Source organism: Dasypus novemcinctus, chromosome 13, assembly GCF_030445035.2.
Source record: "Dasypus novemcinctus isolate mDasNov1 chromosome 13, mDasNov1.1.hap2, whole genome shotgun sequence".
NCBI lineage: Eukaryota > Metazoa > Chordata > Mammalia > Cingulata > Dasypodidae > Dasypus > Dasypus novemcinctus.
The window spans coordinates 81,569,652-81,592,410 of NC_080685.1; the positions used below are offsets into that span (position 1 = coordinate 81,569,652).

General features: G+C 33.9%; 1 protein-coding gene and 1 long non-coding RNA gene across 4 annotated transcripts in view; one reads left to right on the forward strand and one right to left on the reverse strand.

Moving 5' to 3' along the window:
* Positions 1-21,647, forward strand: part of CFHR5 (complement factor H related 5) — a 46,854-nt gene extending 25,207 nt beyond the window's left edge. For all 3 annotated transcript variants that reach the window (XM_058274910.2, XM_058274911.2, XM_071207631.1), the window contains 4 exons: positions 5,104-5,280; positions 14,357-14,539; positions 15,409-15,591; positions 18,781-21,647. In XM_058274910.2, the coding sequence (XP_058130893.1) occupies positions 5,104-5,280; positions 14,357-14,539; positions 15,409-15,591; positions 18,781-18,977 (740 nt within the window). In that variant the 3' untranslated portion in view covers positions 18,978-21,647. The remainder of the gene's footprint in view (positions 1-5,103; positions 5,281-14,356; positions 14,540-15,408; positions 15,592-18,780) is intronic.
* LOC139436303 (uncharacterized) lies at positions 7,151-9,958 on the reverse strand. The gene is made up of 2 exons (XR_011645523.1): positions 8,565-9,958; positions 7,151-7,799 (listed from the first exon to the last, which is right to left on the reverse strand). It is a non-coding gene; the product is annotated as an uncharacterized lncRNA (long non-coding RNA).
* Positions 21,648-22,759: the final 1,112 nt, after the last annotated feature.

Sequence of the window (22,759 nt, forward strand, 5' to 3'; positions counted from 1 at the left end):
ATACACTGGGAGAGATGAGTTATTATATATTCCTATGTGCTGATTTCCTGGGTTGTCTGCCCTGCCTATAGGGTCTAGATGTATCTAGAGCCCCCAGAGGCACTCCTGCTTGAGGCACTGTTTACTGTGGCCAACAGTGAGATCCTCCTGAGATATGTAGAAGTGTAACCTCTGGAGTGATCTTCCGATTCCCTTTGAAATCTCCTAGCCATTGTCTTTTAATATATCCCCTTTTGGTTGCCGCAAATCTTCAATTTGTAGGGAAAACAAACAAACCATAATATCTGTGAGGTACAATAAAGCCAACTGCAATAAAACAAATATACCTGTAATTACCAGGAACTGAGCCAATGTAGAGCATATGAAGATGAATAAAACATGATTTTACTTTAGCCATCCCTTTTATTAATAATAAAATAAATCATCGAAATACAAACATGGGAGAAAAAATAGAAGTATCCATTCTTCTCTTTACCCATAAAGAGACAATCTTAATTATGAGTAGAAATTTTACTTTACACTCTACTTTGAATTTTTCTGTATGCACACATGGATCCATGGAAAAAAGTAGGATGAGATTTATGTGCTTTTTGTAAAAACTTACATAAAACCATTGAATATTCACTAATGTGGAAAGCGTTTTTCCCTTCAGCATTATAATTCTGCTGTGTTGAGCCCACCTTAAGAAAGTACATTTTAAATTTTCATTACCCTATTAATAATGGATATATATTTTTGTCCTGGTATAAAGACATGCTTGAGGCATTTCCTGTAGTTTATCCCTAGGAGTGGAATTACTGGGTCGTGAGGTATAGAGGATGCAAATTTGCAAAGTACTGCCAAATATACAAAGAACTTTACCTCTCTCTTTGCTTCCACTTGATATTTTTTGAATTGTTGCCAGTCTGATGGGTCAAAACCATTGTCCCATATTTACTTAGTTTTTTTCTGAGTAACAGATAATTGAGTTTCTGTACAAATAGCAGCTAGGATTTTCTCTTCTGTACAGTGAACTTTTTCTATCCTTTTGTATTTTCTTATTGCTTTTAAATATACTTGAGTTTTAAATGGAATCCTTTTATATTTGTATTGCAAGTATTTTTAATTATATTTACTTTCTTATAATTTTTTATAATTTCATTTTCATTCAGAAGGCTTTGTTGTAGATCCATTTATAAATCTTCCTTTTTGTGTGCTTGTATGTGGTATGTTTATGTGTGAATGTCTTGTTTAGGAAACGCTTCATTTTTTAAATAAAGATACTCTATTTTTTTAAGCATTATGATTTTGTTACCAATATCTATTTCTTTAATCTCTCTAAGAGTTTTTTCCCCCTCCTTATGGAAATCTGTATCAATACCTTTTAGTGAATTGTCTGTCCTATTTCTACCAATATTTAATATCCCACATGCCATTTACTAACATCCTGTTTATAAATAGATCTACTTCTGGATTATATATTCTATTCCCTTAACCTGTTTGTCTATTAATTCTTGTACTAATATGACAAAATTATTATTTTTATAACATTTTTATAAGAGCTATAATTTAATTATTAGAATTGTCTTGGCTTTTTAAGGTGTCCTAATCCACTTGTGTTTTAAAATCAATTTCCATGATAATTCCAATTCAATTTTTATTGGGATTGTATGAGATTTGTAAATTTGGCTAGAATTAGAATTTTACTGATATTGACTTTCCACTAAAATCGACTCTTCCTTGCATGAATACCTCTATCTGTTTATTTGGGTCTCATATTATACTTTTCCATATGGTTCTATAAATTTCTCATTGAAAATATATTTTTTTAGAGTTATTTTATATTTGTTTTCCCCCTACCCACTGCCCCCCCCCCCCAGTTGTCTACTCTCTCTGTCCATTGGCTGTGTTCTTCTGTGTCCGTTTATATTCTTGTCAGTGGAACCGGGAATCTGTGTCTGTTTTTATTGTGTCATCTTGCTACGTCAGCTCTCTGTGTGTGTGGCACCACTCCTGGGCAGGCTGCATTTTTTTTGTACTGGGTGGCTTTCTTTATAGGGTGCACTCCTTGTGTGTGGGGCTCCCCTACGTGGGGGACACCCCTGCGTGGCATGGCACTCCTAGCACCCATCAGCCCTGCACGTGGGCCAACTCACCACATGGGTTAGGAGGCCCTGGGTTTGAACCCTGGACCTCCCATGTGGTAGGTGGATGCTCTATCCATTGAGCCAAATTCACTTTCCAAAAATATTTTTAATGTAAGTTTTTATCCCAATTTCTTTAAGAAACAATGAAAATGTGAATGAAATCTTCTATTAATTTATATATTTGAATAATTATACTTTGTATATATAAAAATATAATTTAATTGTGTATAGTGATTTTATTTCTGGCAACCTAGCCAAATTCCTGTATTAGTCCTAATTTTGAATTTGAATATTTTATTTCTACAAATAATTATAAATTAATTTCTCTTATTTCATTGCTTTACCTCGGTTTTTATCTCAGCATGACTCAGAAATAATAATCATGGGCCCTGAGTTTTCTTTTTTTTTAAATATATATTTAAAGATATTTAGATTACAGAAATGTTACATAAAAATATAGGGGACTCCCATATGGCCTGCTTCCTACACTCCCACATTTTTCCCCCTTAACAACATCCTTCATTAGTGTAGTACATTCTTTACAATTGATGAATACATTTTGGAACCTTGCCACTAAGCGTGGATTATAGTTTACATTGTAGTTTACGCTTTCTCCTGTACAATTTTGTACAGTTATGACAAGATATATAATGGCCTGTATCTGTCATTGCAATGTCATTCAGGACAATTCCCAAGTCCCCAAAATGCACCCATATTACACCTGTTTCTCCTCTCCCTCCCCTCAAAACCTCCAGTGGCCACTGCCTCCACATCAATGATAGAAGTTCTTCCATTGCTAGAATTACAATAGGTCTATAGTAGAATACCAGTAAGTCTACTCTAGTCCATCATTCATTCCCCAATACTGAGGATTCTAGGATGTTGATGCCTACTCCACCTCTAATTGAGAGGGGGCTTAGATCCCATGGGGCAAATGGATGGGACTCTCTTACTTGCAGTTGTAGACTCGCTCAGTTCCTTGGGATTGTCATTGTCCTGGGTGAATCCAATGAACTGGAGAGTAGGTGTTGCAACTCTGTTGAGATTCAGGGCCCAGCTGGCACATGGACAGCCCAAAGAGTTTAGTCTCTTGGATGTACACCTATCAACCCTAGTACTAATTATAGGTTCAAATAGAAGGGGCAGAAGAGCCATGTGTAGGGAAACCACAACTAAGTCCAAAGGGGGAGCATAATTTCCAAAGTAGGCCCTGCTGACAAGGCACCAAACTCCTGAGCTATCTGCCTTGACTATAGTGTCTGGATGTCTCCAGGAGCCCTCAGGAGCCCCGCCATGTGGGGGAGTATCTACTTTGGCAGTCAAAGAGATTCTACTAGGGGTGGCATGTATGTGGTGGGGGGTATACGGGGACCTCATATTTTTTTAATGTAACATTTAAAAGAAAATAAAGAAGGAATAAAGAAAGAGATTCTACTGAGAATTGCATAGGCATAACCTCTGGAATGACCTTCTGACTCACTTTGAAGTCTGTTAGCCGTATAAACTCATCCTAAGTTCTTTTAAGTTCTGGTGTTTATCGTCTCCCCTTAAAGCACGAGTGAAGGACCAGCGCTAGGCCTGATCCCTGCTCTTTCTCTCCCCATAATTTTTATAACACCCTTACAAATTTTCTGATTAGTTTGCATGCTTTCTTCATAGAAGTTATGAAATCCATTCCAGGTAGTTCGTTCAGTCCATCAGGCTTGATGCTCTGCTTCTTCGAATTCTAGCAGTGCCTGGACCTTCAGTCTTAATGCATAAGCATTTGCAAAGATTTTTCCTGAGGTCTCAAATCATGGCAGGTTTCTTTTATCTTAGCTCTAACAACCAAAATACATTAAAATCTTTAATCTTAAACTTTAAAGACTGGCAGACTCTGCTGCTGTTTTCATTCCAGAATCTTGAGCAGATAGCTCTCATCTACCTTTATCTCTTGGACTTTGGGAATATCAGCTGGCTCAGCCACTTCTACTGATGGACATACTATAACTGTTACACCTTTGGGGGGATGGCAGATGCCTGGTCACTGGCCATTAGTGATGAACTACTGGGAAGAATTATCTTCCACCTGCAGGTAGGCCCAGACTAAGTTAGAGTAAGGTTTGGGTGTGTATCTTCATAGCCACCAAATTTTATGCAAGAATACAGACGCCCCCAACCACTAACACCACACATTATAAATTGAAGTAGGATTTGCTGGAGAAAAAACATTTATAAAACAGAGAAGTAGCTTAGGATGCATCATGCTTCTAATTCTCATTATACCATCCTTTAACATACAAAGGATAGGGGTTCATAATGATCTAGACATTTGTGGGAGAAATGAGGTGGATCTAACAATGAGCCTCCCTAGACAAAAAACGGGGCCTATTAGAAGTTAATGTCCTAAAGCTCAATGGTGTTATTGGTGAGTTATTCCCTTTGACATACTCTGACTTGCTGAATCAGGTCTTTGCCAAGTGCCTGAAATGTGGGAGTAATTGAAACTTGAGGACCATTAGACATGTCTAGCCTTACTAATACTATACTTTCCAGAAATCACTTAAGCATTACCTTTTTTATTTATTTAAATGTTTCGAAGATGTTTGTTTAACATGGTTTGGTGGAAAGCAATCAAGTATCTGTACTTTTTCAGAGTCTTTAAAAAATAGGCTACCTGTAGTTCCATCAAACTGTCCTGCAGTTAAAACTCCTGGGTCAGGTGAACTCATATTGGAATTCATTTTCCAGAAGATTTTCTGACATATTCTTCTGAAAACAACATGTCTCAGTAGTCACAAATTAAAAAAAAAAAAAATGGTGTACACAATTTTGTTTCCTTTGCTTATTCCATTTTATGAAATAAGATCAGAATAATTTGTTGTGATATTAACAGTATCAAACATAATTTAATTATATTACTAATATTTTAGATATTGGGTAACTGCTCAGCTTCTGTTCAATGTTTTTATTGCTTGAATGTTTTAATTTTTTATAGCAACAGACCAACTTAAGATGTGTAAACGTTCAAAGCTTTATACCAAAGTGATGTTCCGATCACATCTTTATGAATTTAATCATAATACCACAATAAATTACAGATGTTTTGGGAAACAGAAATACATGCAAACAGTTTGCATAAATGGTAAATGGGATCCTGAACCAGACTGCACAGGTAAGATTTGTTTTATACCTTTTGTAGATCCTGTTGCTTCTTCACCAGAGAAATTCTTTTGAAATTAGTATGCTTTTTAATTAAATTATTTGTTGTGACGTGATTTTTAAGCTGAAGGTAAAGCTAGGATCTTAAAAAAAAGATGAAACATTAATTCATAAAAAAGGGTATAATGTCATTAGAAATTGAGAAAAAATATTGGGAATATATAGTTAAATAATAGGTATTATTTCAAGAAGATAAGGTAAATATAATTTATTTAAAACAAAATGAAATTTTAAAAATATATTTCAATATAAAAGGGAACAGAATTTTTTTTTCTGAGAATTCAAAGAATTAAAAAATCTATGTCCACATAGAATATTGACTTAATTGACCAGTTATTTTACCACAATGGAGGTCTCACAATTTTCAAATGTGGAAGGCCAACAGATCATTTTCTGTGACCACAAAGAAATAACATTTAAAAGTAACAATATAAAGTTACCTAGTCACCTACCTTCCCTTATTTTGTTGAATAACTCACTTCCAAATAACTTAATTACATAATGTTTAAAATACTAAAATATATTACAATTATAAGACCACATAGTAAAACCTATGAGATGCAACTTAACAAACATTTAGAGTGACAGTCATAGTCTTAAATGCATTTGGGGGGAATATATGCAAAGATAAGTAGGGTTGTGTAAGTGTGTGTGTATGTGTGTGTGTGTGTAAAGCCCATTTTAAAAACTAGGTCAAAATATGAAAAATCCAGATATTAGGGGAAAATGGAAATAATAAAGTAGAAGCAGAAGTGAATGAAATAGAATATTTGAAATACTATTTAAATATTGTTAATGATATTCCATTCAATAAAAACTATTGGAAAAGTTTAATAAATAGTCCGGTCTAATCAAGTTGAGCCTAATCAAGAAGAATGGTGGCCAGGCCCAAATAAGCATTTCTATGACCATAAAGTAGATGCAAATACAAATATAGGGGAAAATCATTTGAAAATACAATTTAAAAAATAAAGATATTAAAAACATAATTGAAAGTGAAAATACCACAGGGCATTTATGGATTTTTGAGAGTCCAATTCTGGAGATCTCCCCTCCCTTGACATGAAGTAGTTTCCTTCACAAAGCTATACCCCTCGTGGATTTTTGAATTCTTCCTCTGTTGCAGTTATCTCACCCTACTAGGTTGACCTCTTGGTTAGCACCCTTTTAAGACAATTCGCAGCTAACCCATCTCCGGGGGATGCAATTCTAGCCAGTAAGTGAGCCATGTGTATTTACACTAGACAAGTGTAAATAAAGAACTAGCCCATTCACCATTAATTCCATGGGAATTTGGTTTACTAGAAGAGTCCCACTTCCACTTGACTTAAGTGGAATGGTAATTTCTCCCTCTCTCCCTCATGGTCTATAGCACATAGATATTCTCTTTAAAGAAATCCTCATTATTGTCCTATAAAAACTCATTTCTTTGCCTTGTTACACTTACAATAGTAGTTTAATGCTGGGAGAACAAATTTTAAAATCTCTTGGCATATCTTTTATAGATTGTTTAACATCTCACTTTAAATCTTGGACTAAATGAATTTTGGGAGTTCAGACAAAGAAATAAGAAAATTCTTATTTTAATGCTCTGTTTTGTATATATAGACATAAATGGTTCTCAAAGCATAATATTGCAAAATAAAAAAGAAAGATGAAGCATGATAAGCTATTATAGCACTTATGTAAACTAAAAAAATAAATTTACAGACACTGAAAAAATAGTATACATGGACTCACATGTATGTATTTAGAGGGAGAAAATGAGAACTGTAATTACATATAGATAATAGGGTAGAAGAAAATAATGAGACTAGGTATGCCATAAGAGTAACTTTATTTTGGCTATAAAATTTAGTTTTTCATGAAAAATAAAGGATGGGAAGCAGATGTGGCTCAAGTGGTAAGGCCTTCACCTACCATAAGAGAGGACCCGAGTTGATCCCTGAGGCTCCTGGTGTAAAAGAAGAGAAAGTGTGCCTGCGTGGTGACCTAGGGCCTTCATGGCAAGCCAAGTGTTCACATGGTGAGACAAATGTCCACTCAGTGAGCTGAGTGTCCATGCAGCGAACCGAATGCCCATGTAGGTGCCTGCGTGGCAAGCTGAGTGCCTACGTGGTAAGCTGAGTGCCCATGTGAGTGCCTGTGTGGTGAGCTAAGTGCCCTTGCAGTGAGCCAAATGCCCGTACAGGGAGCCAAGTGCCCATGTGAGTGCCCATCCAGTGAGCCGAGTGTCCATCCAGTAAGCCAGTGTCCATGTGGCAAGCTGAGTCCCTGCACAGCAAGCTGAGTGCCCAAGTGATGAGCCAGTATCTGCATAAGTAAGTCATGTAGCAAGATGATGACACAACAAAAGAGAGATGAAGGGGAGAGTCAAAGTGAAGTATGGCAGAGACCAGGAACTGAGGTGGTGCAATTGACAGGGACCCTCTCTCCACATCAGAGGTCCCCAGTATCAAATCCTGGTGAATCCTAGAGGAGAAAGACAAGAAGAGAAGATTAAAAAAAGAGAAGTAGATACAGAAGATCACACAGCGAATGGATAGATGGCAAAAACAGCAGGGTGGGGAGGGGAAAAGGAAGGGGGAAAAAAGGTAGAAAAAAATAAATAAAGAAGAAAATGTTATTCACACCCTAACAGCAAGAAAAATCAAGATAAACTACAAAAATTATAGGCCTTTTAAAATTTCCATCCAAGAGCTAAAAGCATGAAGAAAATTATTGTATGTCATTCTGGAGAGGAATGTCTCTCCAAGAGAAAAAAAAGTGTTTCAAAACCATTTTCACCCTCCTAGCAACAGTGACAATGTAAAAAGTTTGCCGAGCTGCTCACAGCAGACACCATGGAATGCACTGGCTTTAACAATGGGGATTTACTAGCTTACAAGCTTACAGTTTTTAGGCTGAGAAAAATGTCCAAATCAAAGTATCCTCAGGCAAAACTTTCTTCCTGAAGACCAGCTGCCAGTGATCCTGGACTCCTCTTTCACATGGCAAGACCCATGGCAGTGTCTGCTGCTCTCTCCCTTCCCTTCTGGGTTCCCTTGCTTTCAGCTTCTAGCTTCCATGGCTTTCTTTTTCTGTATTCATCCCCTTTGTAAAGGACTTTAGTATGAGGATTAAGACCCACACTGGATACCTTAACTAAAGTACACTCATCAAAATGTCCTATTAATGATAGTTTTAGACCAACAGGAATGAATTAGCTTTAAGAGCATAATTTTCTGGAGTACTTACAGTTTCAAGCCACAACAGGTAGGATGAGGAAGCTACCAGAAACATTGGTCTAAAGAAAATAGTGGAAATTTTATTGAAATTTTAAAGGTTTTTTTTTTTTTCTTTTTTTTTTTTAATCTTTTATTTTTTATTTTCATTTTTTCAAGATTTTTTAAAGGTTTTATGAGAGCTGGTTTGACTGTTAGATTTTCAAAGACGCCCAGAAACAAAGAATATCTGCACCTCTTGTCGATCTTTTCCGAAAAACCTGCTGAAATTTGAAGTTAGGGAAGGCAAAATGAAATAAAGCATCCAAGAACTTATATATAAATCCCTAATAAATGAATGCTTCTGGTGACATCTTCAAATCATTTAAAGCATTGGGTGTATTCAGTCTCAATAGAACTACAAGACAAATCAGACTCAGTTCAATTATAGATTAGCATGACTCAGCTGTTGAAACTAGTAGCCCAACAGAAGGGACATACCCCTTATCTGTGGTTATTACTAACTCACATTCAACAGATTTTTTACCGCAATGCCCCATTCAGTCATAGTTTAATACAAGCTAGGATGCAAGAAAATGTGGCCATTGACAAAAGGGAGAATCAACACTGTAACAAGACTAAGAGATGACCCAGATGTTAGAAATACTAGCTTAGGATTTTTTAAAATATTTATGAGAATATACAGTTTTAGTGAAAAAGTTGGAAAACATGCATAAGAGATTGTAAATTTAAGCAGATATATGTGAACTACCCAAATGAACAAAGTGGCAAAGTTAGAAATTTAAAAACTAAATAGCAGAGAAAAAATTCAGTGAGCTTGTCAGCAGACTGGACAGAATCAATAAACCTGAAGACAGAATGGTAGAAATAATTGAAACCAAAATACATAGAGAAAAATGCATGAAAAATTTTGGAATTAATGCTACAGCTCATGCAAGATCTTTGGGAAAATATCTAAAACGCTAGAAAAGCAGTAATTAGGGTCCCAAAAGAGGAACAGAGAAAGAGCAAAAAGAATATTTGAAATGATAATGACAGACAGTTTTCCAGTTTTGTTAGATAATAGATAGATATTAATAGATGGATGGATGGATAGATAGATAGATAGATAGATAGATAGATAGATAGATAGATAGATAGATAGATAGATGGTGCTAGGACACCTAAAAATAAGCTGAGGTGCTAGAAATTAGAACAATGGTTTTTTGAGGACTGGGGGCAGTTGACTGGGAAGAAGTAACAGGAAGCTTTCTAGGGTAATAGAAAATAAAAATCTTAAGTTTCTTGACACAGATGTGGGTTAAACAAATGTAAGCTGTTAGGTCAAAACTAATCTTAATGAACATGTAAAATATATGGTTTACATTAAACAAATTATACAAAATGTGTTAAATTATAGGACAATGCACCTTATGAATATAGACAAAAATTTCTTAAAAAAATACTAGAAAATCATATCCAGTAATATATAAAAGAATCATACATTTTCAAAATATACTCTTGGAATGAAAAATTGATTCAACATTCAAAATTAAATGATTCAATATTAAAAAATCAATGTCTTTTAGCAGATTAACGGGAGTTAGTATGAAAAGTAAAAACCATGATTACCTAAATAAAGTTGAAAACCATGTAATAATTTCAACATGCATTCATGATAAAAATTCTCAGGGAATAAGAAATAGAGGAAACTTGTCAAATCTATAAGTCTTACCATAAAAAACAAATCTTAAATGCAACATCACATCTACCATTGCAGTAAATGTAGCAGTAAATATTATTATACAAAACCAGTTTTACTTTCTTATACTAACAACAAAAAATTGGCAGATGAATTTTTAAAATAAATAGCTTTTGCAAATGTCAAATGCCTATAAATAAGTTTAACAAAAGATATGCAAGCCATCTCTGAAAATGGCAAAATATTATGGAAAGAAATTAAAGAGGACTGAAATAAATCAAGGATGTCACATATTAATGTATTGCAAGACATAACATTATGAGTTTGTTATTTCTCCCCAAACTTACCTGTGTATCCAATGCCAAACCAATCAAAATCACAGCAGACTTTTTGCAGAAATTTAAAAACTGATTCTAAATTTTAGTGAAAATGCAAAGGACCTAGAATAGCTAAAAAATATTGTAGGAAAAATAACAACAAAGCTGGAAAAATTATACCACCTGCTTTTAAAACTATGTGAAGCTATTGTTACCATGACAGTGTGGTATTGGTTAAGGTTAAACAAGTAGATCAATGGAACAAATTATATGATCCCAAACATACATATAAACTCAAATGGGTTTTGACAAAAACAAATAAATAAATTTGCAGCAATTGGATATATTTATATTTAAAAACCATATCCTTATCTCACACTCTATGCAAAACATAATTTTATGTGGATAATACATTTAAGGTAAAAAATAAAACAGTAAAGCTTCTAGAAGAAAACCTAGGAAAATGTATTTATGATCTTGGGAGATAGATAGTTAGATCAGATAGATAGAGAGAGAGAGAGAGAAATAGGTGATAGTAATCAAGTATTAAAAAGCAGTAATTATAAAATAAAAGATTAGTAAAATTTGGTTCATTAAAATTGAAAATGTTTCTTCAAGAAAAGACGACATTAAGAGAATGAAAAGGCAAGCCACTAACTGGGAAAAGATATTTTGTAAAACATATATCAAAGGACTCATATCCAGAATACATAAAAAAGTAGCTTTAAATCGATAAGCAGGGAAGCGGACTTGACCCAGTGGATAGGGCATCCGTCTACCACATGGGAGGTCCGCGGTTCAAACCCTGGGCCTCCTTGACGGGTGTGGAGCTGGCCCACACGCAGTGCAGATGCGCACAAGGAGTGCCGTGCCACGCGGGGGTGTCCCCTGTGTAGGGGAGTCCCATGCGCAAGGAGTGTGCCCCGGAAGGAGAGCCACCCAGTGCATAAGAAAGTTCAGCCTGCCCAGGAATGGCGCTGCACACACGGAGAGCTGATGCAGCAAGATGACGCAACAAAAAGAGACACAGATTCCCATGCCACTAACACGGAAGCAGACAAAAGAAGAACACGCAGCAAATGGACACAGAGAACAGATAACTGGGGTGGGGGTGGGGAGAAATAAATTTTAAAAAATAAATCTTTAAAAATAAATAAATAAATAAATCGATAAACAAAGAAAAACAGCCCAAATTAAAATATGCAAAAGACTTGAACAGGTACTTTTTGTTGTTGTTGTTTTGGGTTTTTTTTGGTCTGTTTCTATTTTAAAAGGTACTTTTAAAAAAGTATTTTCAATTATTTTTAACCAATGAAATAATTGTTTTATGTATTTCATCATGGGTTTATGTGTTTTTTTGCATTTTGATACACTATTATGCTATGAAAATTATTCAATTTTTTTCCCTTTGTAAGCCTACCTTAGTCTTCTTTTGTCATTTTCTATGGTATAAGGAAGAACACACCAAACAATATTTTTATTTCAACTAAACTATTTCTTCTTTTTGAAGAAAAGAACGATATTGAATTAGTAAAAAAAAAAATGTACATTCAAATGGTCAATATGTATGTTATACCTTAAAAAGTAAAACAATAAAAAAGCAAATTACAATCAATGGAATAAGAAAAAAATAGTGAAAATTGTTAGGTATTTCATCAACAGATTTCAACAATCCTTCAATATGAAATGAAAAAGTACAAGAAAATAAATATTATAAAAATTTAATTGAAAGCTAAAATAATTTAAAACTATAGTTAAAATAGTTTAAAATAGTTAAAACTATATTTTTTAAAAATAAAAATATATGTTGGAACATATATAATAGATGTGGAAGGTGCTTAAAGGAGATATGTTATGCATATAATTAGATTTTTGAAAATGGGGAAAAATATTCAAAGTTGTAATAAAAGAACACACTTCCAAAATGATGACTCAATTGTGCACTGAAAGGATACATTGCAGATCCCCAAAAATTGGGGAAAAAAAATAAAAAGATCAAATCCAAAAAATAACATGGTGATGATTGAATCTAATGCATAAAGAGTTAAATTTGTTGGCATATAGATAGAAAATTAAGCAAAACCAGAATAAAGACTTCTTCATAGCAATATTCAATTTAAAAAATCTCTTAGAAGGTAGACTATGCTAAAATATTCTAAAGAAATGAAATTATGAGTCAAAAACTTTATACCCAAATATAATCTACTTAAAAGGACAAGAACAAAACCATTCAAATGCATGAGAGTGTGTTGGGAATACAGCAACCATAAGTTTGTCAAAGAAAGAAATACCTGACTCCAAATAAAATCCATCCAAATGATGAACAAAACATGCGATTTGGTTAGTTGGGACTTCATTTACAAATATTTTTATCATTATCATTATTTTTGTATTTGAGGTTGTAGATAATTTTATCCTCCCTTTTTCCTTTCATTGGACTTCTATAAGACTGAATGCAGGTGATTGCTTATTTCCAAGATTGGCAGTGTAGACCTTGATGCACATTCAAAAGCCTTCATAATACCAAATAAGTGCTTATCCTTGTGACTATGTATTTATATTAAAATATTTAAACAATTATACAGAATTTAATTATACTGCAAAGTACATACACAGAGAAGAAATGAGACATCTAAGTGGGAAAGCTTCCACATAATAAATAATACAGTAAACCATTCAATCTATTCTATTGAATGTAGTTGACATCCTCTTTTCATTTGTTCTGCACAGCTTTCCTCAAACCTTTGAGTCAAATTTTGTTAGTCTAACATATAGAATAGCAACAATAACATTACCTTAAACTTCATCTTCTTTGCAGAGTTATTTATTAAGCCAAGACAGATTGATTATAAAGATTAGTCCTGTTAAAGATGGACTAGACTAATGATGCAACTGGAATTAAATTCTTTCACTTTTTTAAACCAGTAAATAAGCAGGAAAAGTCATATACAACATAAGAAAATACATGAGTGGATCCAGTTTCTAGACACCACTCAATTTTTTTTCATTAAAACAGTTTTTATATGGAAGCTTTCTATTAGAGAACGCTATTTTGTCTTTCTTCTGTTGAAAAATAAAAAACAACCTGAAAGTAAATTTCAGGTTTCAGAAAATAAGCATGCTTTGACTTATTTTACACAGGTGTTAGGTTCTAGTCAGATAATTTATTTTAAATTTACTACAAATGATCTGATCTTTTTAAATGTGGTTGAGCCAGGAGTGATCCTCATTTTTCTTTGTTTTAAAAGAGAATAGAATAATGAAGAAAAGAAAGATACTTTCTAAGTAACAATTTTTTTCAGAAAAGTGTCAATAAACAGCAGCCCCCACTCTGGAAAAAAATAACTGAGAGAGAACACTTCAAGCAGCTTAAGCCTAGATCAGGAGATGAGGTCTGTAGTTCAGATGATGATGCTTTGAAAAAAATTTTCCCTAAGAACAAAGCACCAAAAAGGAAGTGAACCCCTAGTCCAAGAGAAGCATTCTAATTATAGCCATCACTAGCCATTGCCATCCTTTGGAAGAAATGCAAATCCTGAAAGTCTCTTATTGAGAAAAATTCAAAGGATTTATGTGCAAATTGTGCAAGAATGTTGACATAAATAATGAATAGGAGATACAAGAGAGCACCAGAGAGATTATAAACCAATGTTGATAACACAAAAGTGCTTGGTAAACTGCAAACTATATTAATATTAATTACACCTATTATTATAGCATCCAATAGTTCCATTAAAGTGAAATACCCTGTTGAGCTGTTTTTCCTTAGTTTTACTAACCAAATAATTTAATTCCAATATTTTGTAGAAAAGGAAACACAACCATGCCCACCTCCACCTCAGATTCCTAATGCTCAGAATATGATAACCACAGTGAATTATCAGGATGGAGAAAAAGTAGCTGTTCTCTGTAAAGAAAATTATCTACTTCGAGAAGCAAAAGAGATTATGTGTAAAAATGGACGATGGCAGTCATTACCACGCTGTATTGGTTGGTAGTTTATTTCTAAATTTCTAAAGTTTATTTCTTCTCTCCCCTTTGCTTTATCAAAAAAAAAAAAAAAAGGAAAAGAAAGTAAAGACATATCTATTATACTATATCCTGATATATTATATTGCTACACAGGTACATAATTCTGTCAATTGTTTTTACTCTTCCCTGAGAGATACCCCCAAAAGTTATCACAGAAGAAACAAGTTTGAGATCACTGTGGGATACCTAAGTTTATTAAATATATATTTTATACATCCAGACTGAGACATGGACTGGGGAGTTAGGAGTTCAGGACTAGGGTGTAAGTTTGGGAGTTCTACTATATAAATGATAATAAAATCCAAGGGACTGAATGGAATCACATAGAATTCAAATAGCTATTAATAGAGGAGGTCAGAAGCCTTGAGTTTTGGAGATTTAGTTATTAGAGACTGTGCAATGAAGAAGAGTAAGGGAGGTAGGAGGAAAATGAGGGAAGGCTGCTGACTGTGATGTGATTTGGACTTTAAAAAAGGAAATGCAGAACAAAATGTATCTAATTCACTTTCATAAAAATTAAGTTTATGAACATATACTCTTAGATACATGGTATTTACAAAAATAACAGTTGCCCTGGAGAATGGAAAAGGGAAGGGAGTTATTTGATTTTACCTTTCTTCATTTAATAAAAATTAACAGAAATAGAGGGAAAAGACTAGAGGTTTACTCACATGTCTGCCATGCTTTTAATAAAGACATTGTGGGCCCTTTTCGCTTATTACAAGTGAAAATATCACCTTACTCCCATTGTAAGTGTATTGTACTTATTGTTTCAATTTACCCATGTTTTGATTTGCTGCCTCAACAAATCTAATGTCATTTTTCAGATTATACAGAAAATTGTGGACCCCCTCCATATATTAGCAATGGAGATATTACTTCCTTCCAATTAAAGGACTATCCTCCAGGATCAACAGTTGAATACCATTGCCAGTCCTTCTATGAACTCCAGGGTTCCGCAAATGTGACATGCAGAAATGGGCAGTGGTCAGAACCACCACGATGCATAGGTAAGCTCTTAGTATTCTCCTGGACTCAAAGATTTGACAGTTACGGTAGAATTTTTATAGACTCATTTTCCAGGACGTTCTTTATCTAAATTTCAGCTGAAAAAATTTCTGCTGTAAATAAATATATAAGGAAAACTGTTCTAAAAATCTGCTGTAAACAAAGTGCAAAGAAGTTTCTTTAAGAAGTATAAACAACTTTTTTAAGAAGCTTAAATATGCTAGAGTATTATGAGTATCCATAAATAATATCCAAAATTATTTAACCATGAGACATTATTCTACATTATTAAATATTGTCACATTGTAAAAATCCACCTGAGGGCTTTTCACACAGACTCTGCTTAGAAGTATCACTGACCATTATTTAAGATTCTTCTTGTAAACCTGAACTCTTTCTCTTGTAGAACTCTTAAGCTGACTGCATGGCATTTTACCTTCTTGCCAGAATTTCTAGCAATTTCTAAGACTTCTATTACACCCTTCTTTTTTCTGTTTCCTGATGGGTATGAATGAGGACCTGCAACAGTTCTCAATACTGCTAACTCCTCTGTTCCACCAGGCTGGACCAGGAGCACTTAAACAGCCTTGGGGCTCCATCCCTCTGACTGTGCTTCTTTCTCTCCCCTTTCATAGTGAACCAATGATCCCAGTGCTACTGTGGTCTCCGTTGCACCCCAAAGCACTAGTCTCTTCTCTGTGTCTCCTTTCCTAGGATATTATGAAAGTAGAGAGTTAGAATAAGACAATAGTATCATCTGAATGGTATTGATAGAATGACAAAGAGTTAGGTTTCAAAGGTGACTTCAAGGGTTTAAGTTGGAGTGATGATTATATGAAGATGCCATTGTCTAAGATGTTAAATTCAGCAAAGATTTACATGGTCCAAGAATTAGGGAGACATTATCAGAGATAGAGGCCATAAATAATTGTTAAGGGAAAAGGTAAGGAAAAAATTGTAACCTAAAACTATATATACCCTAATCACAAGCAGAGTTTGCATGATGAACAGCAAGAAAAGCAATATTATGAGGAAAAAACAAGACTTAATCATCTAGACTATTCAAGGAACAATGAGATAACAATTTTCTGTGCAATAGAAGAATCAAGAAAGACAGCTCTAGAGAAAACATTTTCCCAAAGTCAGCTCTAGAGAAAACATTTTCCTAAAGCCAGACAGATTTCTTTGGATAGTTCATAGTTATTGAATGTAATAAGGAGTCATTAAGTTTTTTTTTTTTTTTTATGTAGTGTTTTAAAAGAATCTGTCAGCTAAGAAAATGTGGTTGTAAGAGTATGACAAATCATAATTTGACTAGATTGTATAAGGTCTTCCTAGCTACTGATTAGGGCCTCGACTAATAAACAGGAAATTTTGGACCAAAAAAAGACAGCAGAGTTAAATATAATTTCAAGATTCCTCAGCAAGTTATGGGGAGAAATGCTTAAGTTCTTAAATTTAAGAATTCCTACAAATCAATAAAAATCTAGTAGAAAAATATGTAAAGTACATGAACACAAAATGAAAAATATATGACAAACATAAGAAACTCTTATCTACACCAAAGTAAAATTTCAAATAATTGGCACTGTTCAACTAGGAGATTGTCAAAGGAAAAAATTTTTAGTAATAATAGTTAGCAAGGATATGGGGAGTTAGGCATTATCAAACAATATTTTTGAAATGATAAATTGTTGCAAACTTTTCAAAACACAACTTGAGAATGAACCTCAAAATTTTAAAGTATTCATCATTTGACCTTCCACTTTTTTCTGGAAAATTAATGGATACATGCAACTTGCAAGGTAAAAAATGTGTATATACAAAAACATTCATCACATCATTGTTTGTAACAATAAGAAATGAAAACTACCTAAATTTCTACCAACCATCTTATGAGGTAGATATTATTACCATCTGTCTACAGATGACGAAACTAAAGCACAAAGAGTCTGGGAATTTTGTTCAAGTCATAGAGCAAGTATTTGGTAGAGCTAAGATTCAGACACAGGGAATCTGGCTCCAAATTCTATATACTGAAGCATAATGCTACATGACCACTCATTTCTATAGAAAAGTCAGGGAGAAAGAAAGTCAACTTCAATTTGACAGTTCAGGGACCTGTCCATCTATGAGTTATCAAGAAAATTTTATTAATGTATCGTAGGCTTTCCTGGACGTGGATAAATCTAGGTAGGGAAAAACTTCCTTATGGTTGCCACTTTCTAGAATGGCTCCTCAAGTTAAACTCTGGTTTTTTTTCAGGATTTTCTGAATAATTTCTGTGTCAGAGATTAGAATAGAAGAGAATATGCTTCATACTAGTGCCAAAGTGTGTTATTTACTCAGAGGAATGCTATTTCTCAATTTTTAAATGTTGAATTGAAGAAAGAATGTGTAGAGTCAGTGGTCAGCACAGGGAAGCAATCCTGCTTTTCCACAGAAATTGAAGTTTCACAAAAGTTCCACAGATGATTATACTAAGAAAAAGGAGATCTAAACAAGCAACATAAAAGCTGGCAGAATTTTTGGTCTTTTGATAAAAAGTTATATTCAAGAGTAGGCTAAAGTAAAATAAAGAATATGCAAATGTGCATATTCAAAGAGATGATTGGTTTTTACATATATTATGTCTTCCACAGCTCACTTTCCATATTATATGTCTGACAGAAAGAAATGAACTTATTTTTACCATAATATTCAGTAAGATATTGATACATTTGCAGTGTCTGTGCTAGGCATATTGTGGAAATTATTAATGTAAAAGAAAATCCTGAATTGGCAAAGGAGGATAAATAGCAGTGAACCAAACAGAACATTTTAATTTAACCCCATTTGTCATGTGGTTTGCAGGCAAGTAAAGTACAGCAATTAAGAGTATAGGGTGTGAAGTGAGACTGCCAAGGTCCATATTCTGGCCAAAAATACTCATTAAACTGTGTGACATTGAGAAAATCATCTGACCTATCAGTGCTTCATTTCCTCAAGTATAGCCCAGGAAAATAATGCATGGTGTTTAAAGATGATCCATATAAACTACTAAGAACAGTCCCTGGAAAAACTCAATAAATCTTTGCTGTCATTATTCTTTCAGAATTCCATTTAACTATAAAATATTCTTAAATATAATTTCATAGTTGTGTGAGAGAGAAAATATATTAATTATTTTATTTTACTGTTTCTCCTTTCAGATGCATGTATAATATCTGAAGAAGACATGAATAAAAATAACATACAGTTAAAATGGAAAAATGACAAAAAGTTATATGTAAAAACAGGAGATTTTGTTGACTTTGATTGTAAAGAGACATATAAAGCAAAGACACCAAGCCAGTCATTTCACACAATGTGCCAGGAAGGGGAAGTCGAATATCCCAGATGTGAATAAACAAGCATAGTTTTTCTGAATATATTCTTAAAAAGAAATCACAGATATATCCAAAAAGTACCCATCATATAGTCAATACTGTAATTAGTGCCCTTATTCTTACAAGTGTTGTTTAACTGTTCCATTTAGAACTCTGAATTTTCAGGGGTTCAGAAATTCATAAGTTGAGAGAACAATGCTTCACTTATAAGAAGACAGCATTAGACCTTGACAAATCAGGGTACTGGGTCTCCTATCCATAAAATATCCACAGAAAGAGATTATATACTCTTATTTCAGTACTTAATTCCATCTAACCTCTGCCAATTGTCTTCAAGGCTTTTCTGAGTCAACTTTATTTCAGAGAAAATGGAGATGTTATGTTAGTCACTATCTTCATATAATTATCACCTCATAAACATGAAAAAATTAAATCACCACTTATGCTTATAGCAATCATTAATAAATATTTATACATCCTCCAGTGTGAGCCTAGCTATCCACATATACTAAATAGTTCAATGAGGATTAAAATACCTTCTTCTACAAATGAGTAGAAGTCTTTGAAATTTACACAAATCTTAATCTAGTTAGGAGGTGAAGTATACTTACAAATTATAACTATAATTATAAGTAAAAATTATTAGGTTATAATCACATATATAGAATTTTTAAGATAAGCATAAAGATTATATAGAAAGATTGGGAGGAAATACAAAACAATGACTACATATTTCTAAGTGGCTTGGGTTAGTAACCCTAAAAAAACTAATGTAAAATATTTCCAAATCTTTATAATTTCCTGTTTTATAATTTTCATTTTGAACATATATTACTTTTCTATTTGTGAGAGGAATTTTTAAAACTTTTTAAAGAGCAAAGCAATAGAGGATGAAAGTTTAAAGACACTTTTGGTAATGTTGCTGATTTCATGCAACATAACTCATTATTTTTTTGATATGCAGTAGTTTGGGGAATTATTGCACAGGAAGTTTTAGAAATACACTTTGGATGTTCCTATATTTAAGGTATTATTTCTTAGCTAAAATTCTTCTTGGCCAGAAATTTTGGGTTTATTTTTAAACATCTATGAAAAATGTGACTACTAATCCAAATAAAAACTAAGGTTTAAAATCTTCAGGACCTTGCCTATGACCATGGATTCTTAGATAAGCACAAACAACAAAAGAATAAAGAGATAAATTGGACTTCATCAAAATTAAAAACTTTTTTTGCTTCAAAGAACACTACAAGCAAGTGGGAAAACTAACATACAGAATGGGGGAAAATATTTGTGAATCATATATCTAATAGACTTATGTAAAGTACATAAAGATAAATTATCAATAACATAAATTGATAAAGATAATTTATCAATAATAAAAACAACACAATTAAAAGTGAGACAAAGGATCTAAAAAGACAATTCTCCAAAGAAGACATACACATGACCAATAAGAACATGAAAACATATTCAATATCATTAGTTATTAGGGAATTGCTCATCAGAACCAGAATGTGATACTGCACCATATTCCCTAGAGTGGCTAAAATTTAAAAGTCCAATAATAAGGATGTGGAGAAATCAGTACCCTCATACATCACTGATAGGAATGTAAAATGATGCAGCCACTTTGAAAGTCACTCTCTCTCAGTTTCTCAGAAGTTTAAAAAAAGAAATTACCATGACCCAAGACTTCCATCCCTGAGTGTTTTAACTTCCTGGCTGCTAAAGCAAATATCATGCAGTGGGTTGGCTTAAATAATGGGTTTTTATCGGTTCCTGAACTTGAAGCTAGGAGAAGTTCAAAATTAAGAGGTCAGCAAGGCAATGCTTTCTCCAAGAAGTCTGTGGCATTCGGGGACTGGCTGCTGGCAATTCTTGGTCCTTGGCTTGTCGGTGCATATGGCAGCCTCTCCAGCTTCTCAGTTCTGTTGACGCCCAGCTTCTGTTCCCTGTGACTTTCTCTCTGTTTGTCTTAATTTCATTCTGTTTATAAAGGACTAGGATTAAGACCCATCCTCATTCAGTTGGGCTCACCTAACTGAAGTAACCTTATCAAAAGATCCTATTGAGGATGTGTTCAAATGAACAGGAATGGGTTAAGGTAAAGAACCTATCTTCCTGGGGTACATAGCTCCAAGCCACCAAACTAAGTGTATACACAAGAGAACTGAAAACACATGCTGACACCAGAATGTATACATGAATGTCCATAACAGCATTATTCATAAAAGCCAAAGATGGAAACAAGCAAATGTCCATCAACTGATGAACTGATAAACAAAATATGGTATATCCATATGATGGAATGCTATTCAGTCATAAAAAAAGAAAGTACTGATACATGCTACAACATGATAAGCCTTGAAAACACCATGCTATGTAAAAGAAGCCAGTCACTAAGATTATACATTTCATGATTTCACCTATCTGACATCCAGAATGAGAAAATATATAAAGACAGAAAGTAGATCAGTGGCTGCTTAGGCTGGGAGTGAGGGAGTATTGGAGGCTAACAGATATAAAGAGTGGGGTGTTTCTTTTGGAGGTGATTAAAATGTTCTAAAATTGATTGTGGTGATCATTGCACAACTCTATAAATATACTGAGAAACAATGGATTTTATACCTTAAATTAGTGAATTGTATGTTTTGTGAGTTATATCTTAATAAATCTGTTAAAAATTTCATGGTCAATATTTTTAAAACATGAGAAAGATATATGAGAAAATAAAGGGAAAATATTTTTTAAATGAAGGCTTACTGTCAGAATTTAGAAGGACCTTGTGACCTTGTGACCCATACTTGCTATCTCTTGACCTCCTGGCTAGGAAAAAGGCAAATCTTATCTCTACTTCTGAGGAAAAACTCCAGAAAGGGGACTATTACCGCCAAATTTTAGAAGAGTAAAATACATGTGAAAATGTTTTATTCTGAATATATTATATGACAATATTTTAAACTTGGTTATTTTGTATCAGTTTCTAAGAATTTATTTCTAATTTTCTCAAACTTTCGTGGCATGTATTCCAAAGCTAGGTGCTGAGCAAAAACAAGTGACTACATCCTCCAAGACGTAAAGAAAGTCAGAAAAGACAAAAGGAGTAAGCCCGAAAATTTCAGAGAGCATTCGTCATAGTTAGTTTTCAGGTTTTGTGAATACCCCAGCCATCTTTCTTAGGGGGAGTTGGATAGAAGTTCATTTCTGAGGCAGGAAGGCAGATGGGCTTCAAGGAGAATATTTAAAGGGCTTGGTATTTATTTCACAGACCAATGTCTGACTCATGATTGAGAAATTAAAGAGAGAAAGAAAAAAACGAGAGACAGAGGAGAGATAAATTGGTTTGGAGGCCACTTAAAAAGACTTTATCCAAAAAGTCTGCCTTTTGGCATATACTGATAAGGAAAGGGACAACCAAGGGGATTTTGAAATGCAAGCAGCCTGGTGCAAAAGGGTTGTTTTAAGCCACAAATACATTACTCTGCCTTTTCTTCTTCCCCTAATCTCTGACTGGGGGCCATAATTTTCACATTGGAGAGGATTTGTGTGAGAAGAGCTATAAGGCATAACAGAGAAGGAGTCAACTATGTGCCCTTCTTTCTTACTACACCCTTCCATTTCATAGGAGACCAATGCTGGAGGAGGGGGAAAGCTTTACTTTGATCCAAGTTCAGATTTCTGATTGTTGTGTTGAGTTGGGCCGTAAATATTTTTCAGCTGGACTGCCTAATAGGTGATGTTGTGGACTCCACACTGCATCACACCCAAACATATAGACTGAATTGCTAACCGAACATTT